The sequence below is a fragment of the Cydia fagiglandana genome, chromosome Z (assembly GCF_963556715.1).
Source record: "Cydia fagiglandana chromosome Z, ilCydFagi1.1, whole genome shotgun sequence".
Taxonomy (NCBI): Eukaryota; Metazoa; Arthropoda; class Insecta; order Lepidoptera; family Tortricidae; genus Cydia; species Cydia fagiglandana.
The window spans coordinates 36,538,782-36,550,535 of NC_085959.1; the positions used below are offsets into that span (position 1 = coordinate 36,538,782).

Below are 11,754 nucleotides of genomic sequence, written 5' to 3' on the forward strand. Positions count from 1 at the left end.
CATAGAAAACTAGCCGGGATTCGAACCCGACAAATCGATAGTACTTGTCAAATAAACTAGGAGCCGATACCAACAGGTTGCCAAGTTAGCCAGGTATAGTAAACACGATATAAATTAGAAAACTAGCCGGGAATCGAACCCGACAAATCGATGGTACTTGTTAAATAAACTAGGAGCCGATACCAACAGCTTGCTAAGTTAGCCAGGTAGTAAACACGATATAACTGAGAAAACAAGCCGGGAGTCGAACCCGACAAATCGATAGTACTTGTCAAATAAATTAGGAGCCGATACCAACAGCTTGCCAAGTTAGCCAAGAAGCAAACACGATATAACATAGAAAACTAGCCGGGATTCGAACCCGACAAATCGATAGTACTTGTCAAATAAACTAGGAGCCGATACCAACAGGTTGCCAAGTTAAACACGATATAAATTAGAAAACTAGCCGGGATTCGAACCCGACAAAACGATAGTACTTGTGAAATAAATTAGGAGCCGAGACCAATATCTTGCCATGTTAGCCAGGAAGCAAACACGATAAAACTGAAAAAACCCGACAACTCCATAGTTTTTGCAAAATAAACTAGAAGCCGATACCATTAATAGCTTGCCAAGTAAGCCAGAAAGCGAACACGATATAACTTAGAAAATTAGCCAGGATTCTAACCCGACAAAGCGATAGTACTTGAATAATAAACTTAGTAATCAATACCAATTTAGTTAGCTAAAGTAGACGCTAAGAACAAAAAAAATCGTACATAGACACCATTTACCTATCTCCATCGCACGTATATAAATATATATCGTTGTCTGCCTCGCACAGTTGAACGCCAACATCATTGGTGGGACAGCAATATAATTAAGCAACCCTTTAATTACTTATAAAATAAATGCCACTTGCCAAATTAGCTGGGATTTGAACCCAAACTTACTAGCCAGAGCCGGTCATAAGATATTTGAAGTGATACCTAAATAATCTTACAATTGCCATAAACATATAAAGTGAGGTAGAACCAGTAAACAGTATAGTAAATGTCTAAATTAGTGAATTTTTCAGCCTTTTTGCTCCAATCACTATGAAACAGGGACTTTTGATAGACAGCCAGACAGTGGTGGACTCGGGATCTCGTGATTTGACTTAGATTATAACGCCATAGCTATATTTAAATAGAGGCGTAGTACAATTGATACTTGATAAAACTAAATATGGAGACCAGAAAATGTCATCAGTTGCCACCAAAAATTAAGAAAACCACTTAAGTAGAAGGAATGCCAATATAATACAAAATATGTTGTACGATTAAAGAACTCTTCACAAAAGTATCACAATATACTGTTACTATCACAAAACGTGTCAAGTTGCTACTGTTCCTAATACAAATTTGCACCAGTAAGTACATTCATAGAAAGTTGTCATGCCAGCCTCCGTATACTTGTAAAACGACCCAATAATCAAAAAATACTTAAGCTTCAAGATCATCAACGCCAAAAACGTTTTATATAACACCTTTGTTATTGGTAAAAATCTGACAATTGAAAAACCTACAATCTAATTTTGATAGGTATGTAGTTACATGTATGAAATGTCCCCTTAAAATATTTTTTTTTATCATTTTAACTAAGTACATAACTATGTAGTGGCCTACAAACTACATCTATGATCTAAATTTCATTAATATACTTACCTACATCATATAGTTTGAGGAAAATTACTGTGAATTTTGTAGATAGACGTATAGACAGATGGACGGAATAACGGATAGACAGACGGACGGAATAACGGATAGTCAGACGGACGGAATAACAGATAGACAGACGGACTTTATAAAACTATAAGGTTACCGTTTTTGCTATTTTGTCTACGAAACAATAAATATGCAAAAATGTACTGCATTTATTCCTTAGTGAACAAACTATCCAACGATCTTACCACTATAATCTCATACTTCTAAAATCCTGAACCATTTGACCGTCTTTAACTACATTAAAACATGACGCACACGCCAACTTATTAGTAAAAGCTAGCAAATATAAACCTTAAATAAAACTTAAAAGGGTGACGGTTAACATAACATCTAAATATACTAGTATCAATCAAAACGTAACACGCGCCGCCTCGGCCGACTGTGCTTACACTGCACACTGGCCGTTTTGTGCGAGCGAAATTGCCTCGTGCGTATGCTCGCTCTGTGTGGAGCCGGCTAAATAGAAAACCAGTGGACCCGGCTAAATAGCAAATCAGTGTCCATATTTAGCACTAGAACACTACTGGGAAAAAAGGATAATGGTTTTCGATATACTATCGTAAATATTCTATATTTCTTTCGTACCCGTTCTGAAGCCTAAAGACTTGACAGATTTTAACATGTGTGTTGCAAAGTCGTTAGATTCTGAATTAGTCTTCAATATTTTTAACTTTATTTATTTTATAGTTTATTTTCAGGTCCACCATTAATTATATTTGATAGTATTATAATCAAGCGCGTAAGAATTCTAATAACTGACATCAATTGTGTCATCGTCAGTGACAAAAATAAATAAGCTAACTTTTCCCGCGCCATCATTTGACTCAAACTATCTCCTTAACAAAAAATATCTAAATTGGTGGGTTATTCCCACTAGTTACCACCAAGTTGTTACCAGTGGTAACTACTGGGAATTTTTTTCCCACCTTTTACCACTGGTAACTACTGGGAATAAAAATTCCCAGTAGTTACCACCAAAATTTTGTTAGAGTTAAATACTAATAAAAACACTATAAATAGTGTAGTATAAATATATAGAGTAATTTAATAAATAATTATAAGTCGATTAGTGTTTTAGTAAACTCCCTTATAAGTGACCAAAAATATTGAAACAGTTTAACCAGTACTTGTACAAAAACTATGATATATGTACTAAAGGATAATTTTAATAATCCATTTAGATGATTTTTTAAGTGATTTTATTAGGTAATTCAAAATAACTCTATTTATACTATTCATACCTACTGTTTTTATTAGTATTTAACACTAATAAAGTTTTGGTGGTAACTACTGGGAATAAAAATTCCCAGTAGTTACCACTAACCCGAGTTGGTGGTAACTACTGGGAATTTTTATTCCCAGTAGTTACCAGTGGTAAAAGGTGGGAAAAAAATTCCCAGTAGTTACCACTGGTAAAAACTTGGTGGTAACTAGTGGGAATAACCCAAATTGGTTCAGAGGTTTAAACTTGTAGAGGTAACAGACAGACAGATGGACGGAAAGTTGAGATTCACAATGAGAAACCCACATAAATCAAATGTCGTATAAATCATATAAAAATCACGCCAAGTGTGAGTCGGACTACCACACGAAGGGTTACGTAATATTAAGCAAACAACGGCAAAATAATTAGGTTTGTTGTATGGGAGCCCCACCTAAATATTTTTTTATTGTTTTTTTTTTCATTTGGAGATCCAGCAGCTATGACATTAACATAGAAATTATAGTAGATACAGGAAGGCTGGTAACAGACAGACGGACAGTCGAGTCTTAGTAACAGGGTCCCGTTTTTACCCTTTGGGTACGGAACCCCAATTAGCAAATCTTACTTGATTGTAAACCATGCCGATAAATTATATGTTAGAATAGTCTAAATTGTATTTTTAAAAGTTGCATACGAGAACCCTTTCTTTCTCTGTCAAAAATCTTTAAAAAAGTACGCAGGAATGCCTACAAGAGATTCTATTGAAATTTATCTCTTTATTAAAAATGTTCAAACTTTTTAGTGTAGTAACTAGTTTGCATATGACATGCATGTGTATGATTTTAAAATTAATATTGAAATATACAGTATATTGTATAGTAAAAATGAATAGGTATTGTGACATGTCTTTGATCCTCACTCCATGTTCCTAAGTATATCTGTTTATATGTAAAATGTACCTACATACATTAATAACTTAAATATCATCATGTTGTATGTTTCGTGTTCATAATGTGTGTTTGGTGTTCATATCTGCCAAAAAGGCTTTTATTTAATATTTTGGCAAAAATTCGCATAGCCGTTTGTACCGTCTTAGAGTCTCTGGCACTACGCAAAACTCATTACTTTGATTGGCAGCCACCGACCAAGGCAAAGGTTCTGCGGTCTTAGTCACTAACACTGCACTAACACTGACGCAACCTGCACTGTGAGTAGTTGACACCGTTAGGACACCGTAGTGTTCTGCCACTCCTGCGAATAACACAACACTTGGTTACCCCCGCAGCGCAGTGCGCAGCTTAGAGTCTATAGCACTGCACTGTACGCAACCCGCAGCTGTAAGTTGTTGACACCGTGAGGATACATAGTGTTGCATTTATCACGGGAAAAATACAACGCTAGGTTACTCCCACAGCGCGGTGCGTAGTCACACGCGGCACTAGCACATCGCAAAACCCAGTACTTTGATTGACAGACACCGACCAAAGCACTGGGTGCGTATTAGTCCTTCGCACTGCACAACACTGGACGCAACTGCACTGTGAGTTGTTGACACCGTTAGGATACTGTAATGTTGTGCTATTAAATATAACACAACATTAAGTTACTCCCACAGTCCAGTGCGTAATCTTAGAGTCTCTAGCACTGCACTTCTTAAAACTAGCACACTGGGCATCTGTACTGTGAGTTGTTGACACCGTTAGGACACCGTAGTGTTGGGCTATTCTTAAGAATATCACAACACTAAGTTACCCCCACAGCACATTGCGTCATCTTAAAGTCCATAGCACTGCACTTCTTAAAACTAGCATTTTGCATTATAATGTCGCATGGCAATAGCAATCCGCCCTGGGTTGTTGACACCGTTAGGTTAGCTCCCAAAACGCATTTATACCTGCATGTAATATTTCGCAAAGCAATATAGTTTTGTTAACGATAATTGTTGGTATATGTTGTCTTGTATTTTCTCAGTGTCTTAATTACGAATTTACTTAATGTTTAGTGTCAAAATGTGTTTGAAATCAAGTAACCTACATTTTACTTTGTGCAACTTTACTTGCACTGTGTGTTTGTGTGTGAAAACAATATATTTTGTGTTTTCTAACCACCTTTGGGTTCATACATTTTTGTTTATTTCCACCTGAATTCAATTTTAATGCAAATTATCAAATATATAGATCTTTTTCTGTAATATTTTTACATATTTATTTATTACTTAAATAAATAATTGCGAGTCAATTGTTAGACTTGGTGTACTGAGTAGGAATTACATATATGCAACAATCAAATATAGAATGATGTCTAAACAATTTGTATTCCTCATTCTAGGCATGGTCCAGAATCAAGTCCCGTTTAAATAATTTTTCTTCTACACGATATGATTTTTACTTTTTTAGTTATATTATAAATATGTCATCACATATACCGCATTCCACAGACGATTTTATAAACAACTAGCGACCCGCGCCGATTTTGTACGGGTTACACAAAACCTTAATAAATTAAAACACCTAAACCTTCCTCAAGAATCACTCTATTGGTAGGTGAAAACCGCATGAAAATCCAATCAGTAATTTTTGAGTTTATCGCAAACATACATACACACAAACCGACAGACACTAAGTGCGACGCTAAGCGAAGTTAGTATAGTGTAGTGATACTAAATATTTATGTTACAGGTAAATGTTTGAAAAAATTATAACCAGACTACAGAGTTTGCAGTAGTTTACATACATGGACTGCTAAAATTACAAGGGTTGGGTAATATGTAAGTCTCCCATACACCTTTACGACCGAAACGGTTCTAACAACATCTAATACATACGTTAAAATCTGTCAAGCTTTTTAGAAGCAATACGAGTCAGAGGGCATTCTGCGGCATTTGGGAAACAAACTTTATACCCCGAAAATACGTATTAACCCTTAGAATTCTACGCCAGTAGCGTAAGGTGCATCATCGTGGACTTTGTTGGAATGCACAAATATTGATATTGAGCTGGGCTATAACCGCGAAAATCGAAGTTCATAAATTGCGGGATATTTTCTCTGTCACTCTAATTACGCCTTCATTGGAGTAAAAGAGATAGATGTCCGCAATTTGCGAATTTTGGTTTTCGCGGTAGCCGCTCTGTAGCCGCGCGCAGACATCTTTGTATATTAGATATGACTCATCCCTAGTAAACACTTTTCATTTATAGATGATAATTTTCAGTAGGTGTAAACGTGTTGATCTCATATAACTCGTTATCGAATGCAGTCATACATAATATACTTACTGATAGTTTCCCTTTAAATTTAGTTATACTGTGGTTTATATGTATATACATCCAGTAACTACAATTTAGTTGGTATTGAAAAGGGAAGAAAACACTAGACTGTAACGATAATTTGCGTATAAAAAATGGCTGTAGTTATCAGCCGTCACCCTTATTACCTAGGCAATAGAGTTCATTGATAAATATGAAGCAAATATAAGGGTAAATAAAACATAGCACATAAATCTAGGATCCACCTGAACAAAATTATTTTACCGATCCGGCGTCATAAATTTGTTTATCCATGTCAAATTAAAGCAATGTAATAAAATGAGTACTAAACTAAGCTGCATACAGTCAGACAGACAGACGGACATGGTGAAATCATAAAGCTTCCTGTGGACATTTTTCAATTAAATTCATATTTATTTCAGATAACATAAGATCCATATTACATTAAAATTAAACAACGTTTAACATTTTTTACATAGTATTAGACCAATAACTGTGGGCAGTCCGCTCATTCATCATCAGCACTTAACTATTATTTAGGAGTGGGAATACTATAATAGCTACATACAAAATTAACTGTCTATCTTGCATAAAATAGCCAAGGTAGTGCATTCACCCTCCTTGAAGCATGATAGCCCTTGAACCCTAATGATTCTGATTAGTGATTAGTAATAAAAAAAGGAGCTAACCTAGCCTAGCCTTTAAGCGCTTTTAGAGAGCCGTGAAGATGAAGAAATGTTCCAACTATTAGCTTGGCATTTCTTTCTGGTACCTTTTGCTGCATTTGTCACCCTCTTTTCACTCTCTCCTCTCATCTACTCAAAGGTTAACTGGAAGAGATCCCTCAAAGGGATAAGTTCGCCTTTGTACTTCTTACTATTTGTATGTTATTTTTAATATGTCTTTTTGTACAATAAAGAGTTTATTACTACTACTACTACTACATTGGCATTTCTTCTACGGAAAATTTAATTAATGATATAATAAATTGATTTATTCTACATATAAGAATTCGTAAAAAGGGATTCAGATCGTTACAAGATGTAGATGTAGTGTAGGGACGCCCGGTTGGAAGCAGGCGGGCTGTCGATCGTGGGTCGCGTTCATTCAGCCCAGTTGCCTGGAGTCGGAGCTGCATCGTTACAAGATGAAAAAGAGATAAGAAAGGAAGTAAATTCATGCTTCGCTTTTTACCTAATTCAATGAATAATTTATTTCTGATCTGATACCTACAGCCAACCACTATGCACTCCAGCCTACTTTGGTTTAAAACTCGATACTCATCCATTGTCAGAGACAGATTTTTATATTCATACAAACAATCATTCAGCATTTCAAAATCATACAAATAATGCTCATATGTTCTTGAAGAATATGTTATTTCTTAAGTAATAAATAGATAATTACTACTCACTGAGTCTCTAAACTCTTTAATACTTTGGCGATTCCTATGGTTTTGAAAGTTTGTTTTAATTTATTCAACCAATTTTAATTTATACTTTGAGACTTATTTAGACTTATAGACTTAACAAACTTTTTATTTGATTAACAAACTTAACAAAAATTTAAATAGACTTATTTAATTTGAGACATGTCATATCCTAGTTTCAAGTTTGATACTTACTGGAGGGTATCAATCTCAGCCGCAGTATTCTCTATTATAAATATTATAATCATTCATAACTATAGGCAACTAGGCAAAAACTTTGGTCCGATATACTCAATACCAAACAATATCTATGGCATCACAAATTCCACTAAATGCTTGTTCTGGCACATTCCACTGACTTTAGCAAACTCTAGGATCGCTAAGTTTTCAAGTTTTTGCGGAAGACTTGATTGGCTGATTAGCCCTAGTTGGCGATGAATCATATTATTCAGCATCTAGTCAACGACCCTTGATGAAGGCTTTAACTTTTTATGAATATGGCTAATTCCGTGTAGCTTTGGGCAAGCTTACTAACTCAACCTATGTGTTACCTTATTACAGCCACTAAGTGTCTCTTGCAGAGCACTATCAGCCGTCGTATTTGTGAGACGTAGGGGACAGTCACTGCAGTGTGCATGGCCCGCTGCCGCTGCTCCCATATCAAAGACTCTAATAGACGTTTGAGGCATTCTGGACCTGAAATTTAATTTTTTTTACTTGAGTGATGTACTGTCATAGATCTGCTCTGAGTTATTAAACAATATTATTTTCTGGAATTATACTTTACCTTAGAATCCAGGATGTATGAATTGTCCGAAAACTAGCCCTAGTCAAACATAGTATAAAAATCTTCGTATATGTATAGGATATTTAGAGTGCCCTTGCCAAATGCGTACTCGTGACATAATCTTGGGCGGACACATATTGCGCCCGGAGGAGGTAAAGTCTCTCGAGACCAAAAGGATCCTGCAGCTGTTTGAAGTTGCAGGGTTGGATCGAGAGTTGTAGTAGGTGGCGATCACAATAGATCAGGAATGGTCGCAGTGATACATAGGCTTTGGAGCCTTATGTTATGGACATGGGTATGTCCTTAAACCACGTCCAAGACCACCGGTGGACGGGCAGCAGTGTCCCTCAAATTCGGTGTATTCGACTGCGATCGCCAAGCCGCCTGCCAAGCGTGGCGATTATGGCATTCACCCCCCACCATAAGGGGGAGGCCTATGTTCAGCAGTGGACGTCTTATGGCTGAGATGATGATGATGATGATACATGAGCCTAGTTTAGATGACCAGGGAGCCTAGAAAGGTAAAGTTGTGCACAGACAAACACCAAACAAAAATAAAAGTATTCAGGACAACAGATGCTATGAAAAGTCACGTGGTTATTTCCATGCCAATCCAATTATATCCACTTTGCCGATACAAAATAATTCAGATTTTATTGAACTGAATAAGTACTTGTAGGTAGTACCTGGATCTAATTTCCACTTGAGCTCATCCATGACCTGGACAGAGGGCTGCGGGATGGGTAGCTTCGTGAGCATGGCAATGCGGAGTTCTTCTTCTGCGGAGAGTGTAGAGCATGGGGCGCAAGCGCAGCCCGAGTGTGGCCCACAGAGTCCATCGCAACAGGTGCATGTTAATATCTGCAAGCACACATGATTAATTAAGCCACTTACACACTTACAAAATTTACAACTAAAATTCTCACACAGTAAAAAAAAGTTTGTAATAGCATTGAAGAGACTAATAAATATCCTAAATCCAGCCTTAAATATAAAGATAGTTTATTATTCAAGTAGGCATATTAATAATTTGAACATTTTAACATTCTTAAATTTTCATGTTGCCATGACAGACCTACTAAATTTGTTGTTGTATCAGATTCATCATTGTAAACATGTTTGTCTGTATTTTTAACTGTTGATACAACAATATGTACCTATAAATATGAAACTGTCTGCTATCATAAATGTAAAATTCAGATTTTCATACTTTTTTTAACCTATGAATGGAATTACTTAAATTCATTCATCAATGTCTCATTCACCTGTTCTTAAAATGTATGCGTATAACAGAAACATGAAATATATAATTAGAATCAAATTTGAGTAGAACTTATTACACAATTTAACCTCTTAGGGTAAATATTGAATTTCATTTTATTGTAACATTCAAATTCTCTTTTATTCTTCATCAAGTTAGACCCTGATGCATGTTCTCTTAAATGCAAGCTGTCCTGTTGCAATCAAATCCATAATTTATACAATGAGGTCAGCAATAATATCAGTGTGTATTGTGTAATTAATAGTTTGTAAACATAATAATATAATGCTTTGATCCAAATACCAACTGTTGCATATCTGTGACCTTAAATATAATATTGATATCCTATCTTCACTCATAATATAAGTTGGCTTGTAGCTATCGATGGTTCACTCTATCAATTAACAAACAGTCTCTAAAAAACGACCTTGGTACACTCCAAAGCCTAAGTAGGTCAAAAAAAAAAACATTAAAAAAAGAATTTGTATTTTACACTCACCCTCAATCCACAATAGTATTTGCCATTGTCTCCGAGCTTGGCAGTGATACCAGCTTTGTTGAGCAACCCTGCACTGGCGTCTAGGATCACTTCACTGTCCTGAATAATGGTGTTGTAATTGTTGGCCAGTATTTGCGGACATTGTACCGCTCCTTGCAGGTCCGGATTCAGCCATTTTGCGTCGAAATGTTGCTGCGGACGAAAGATGAACTCGTCCGTGTCCTCGGCGCCGGACATTATCGCAAGCGGTACTTGCTACCCGAAACACATCATACTATTATGATTGCATCGCAACCGGGTCGAGAATGCGCTATCCACAATGGACACTTGATCACTCCCACTCTTCACTCGCGAAACTTGCTCAATTGCTCACATTACTCAAACTAGATTGTTAATTTTCAGCAGATATGAGAAGTAGGTATGTACTTTAGCTACTCTTGTGAAAATCTGGGTACAGTAGTATAGTACCTAGGTAATCGATAAAACCTAAATGGCTGTCATGTCATACTTGTAGGGTTGTCAGCGTCAGACATGTTACAGAAATGTTCATACTAAAGTTCATACGCACCAAATACGCATTAAAATTCATACTAAAGTGCATTAGGTTATCAACCAAAAAAGTAGGTACACCAATTGTGAAACGTTGATTAATACGGATCTACACTTCTTCGAGGATTTAAGAAACATATTTAAACTTAATTCAAGCTCGCTTTCTATTCGTTGACTTTGTTACGAGGTTAAAAATAAACATTCAGTTGATACAATTTTACGCAATGATATTAAAAGTAGTAACACACTATCGCACCCTTAAGTGTCACGGAAATGAAGATGCTACGGTGGATGAGCGGAGTTTCACGCAAGGATCGCGTCCGAAACGCCCACATTCGGGGTAGTCTTGGCGTCCGTGACATCGCAGACAAACTGCAAGAGTGTCGCCTTCGTTGGTATGGCCACGTCTCGCGCAGACCGGCAAGTTACGTGGGTAACAAATGCCTGGCCATGCCGCCTCCTCCCGGTACGGGAAGAAGAGGCCGGCCCAAGAAGCGATGGCTTGATGTCGTCAAGGAGGACATGCGTGCCAACGGACTCACTACCAGGGATGCCGAAGATCGGGCAAAGTGGTCACGAAGGAGTCGGAAGGCGGACCCCGGGTCCTCGCGCCCCGCGCGGGGGCACAGCCGGGATTGACGCCAGGATGATGATGATGAGATACACTTTTCGTCAAAATAAAGTAGAAAAAGTAATTACAGCCGTATCTTCTACAGTAGCGTGCAATCTACTCATTGCTTCTGTTCGCAAACAATACGGACATCTTTTTACCGTTGTGTGTTGTGTACACCGTTGATAGGTATAAACGGTGTACACGGTGTAAACGGTTTATACGTTGTTTACACGATACATATTTACTTGCGCAAATGCCTCAACACGTATAGTTAGTCAGACAAATCTTGTCAGTAGAAAAAGGCGCGAAATTCCAATTTTCTATGGGACGATAACCCTTCGCATCTACATTTTTTTTAATTTGCCGCCTTTTTCTACTGACAAGATTTTCTTAACCGA

General features: G+C 37.0%; 2 protein-coding genes across 2 annotated transcripts in view; one reads left to right on the plus strand and one right to left on the minus strand.

Moving 5' to 3' along the window:
* Positions 1–10,680, minus strand: part of LOC134678244 (probable E3 ubiquitin-protein ligase HERC2) — a 114,505-nt gene extending 103,825 nt beyond the window's left edge. Inside the window, exons 1-3 of the mRNA XM_063536715.1 lie at positions 10,195–10,680; positions 9,121–9,295; positions 8,199–8,343 (exon numbers count right to left, since the gene is read on the minus strand). Coding sequence (XP_063392785.1) covers positions 8,199–8,343; positions 9,121–9,295; positions 10,195–10,431 — 557 coding nt within the window. The 5' untranslated portion in view covers positions 10,432–10,680. The remainder of the gene's footprint in view (positions 1–8,198; positions 8,344–9,120; positions 9,296–10,194) is intronic.
* Positions 10,681–11,016: 336 nt separating this feature from the next.
* Positions 11,017–11,382, plus strand: LOC134678124 (uncharacterized). The gene has a single exon (XM_063536574.1). It carries the CDS (start codon positions 11,017–11,019, stop codon positions 11,380–11,382), a length of 366 nt encoding a protein of 121 aa, XP_063392644.1.
* Positions 11,383–11,754: the final 372 nt, after the last annotated feature.

Bases quoted from the DNA above. Each gene is read 5' to 3' on its own strand.
- LOC134678124 (XM_063536574.1), top strand. From the start codon at position 11,017: ATGAAGATGCTACGGTGGATGAGCGGAGTTTCACGCAAGGATCGCGTC.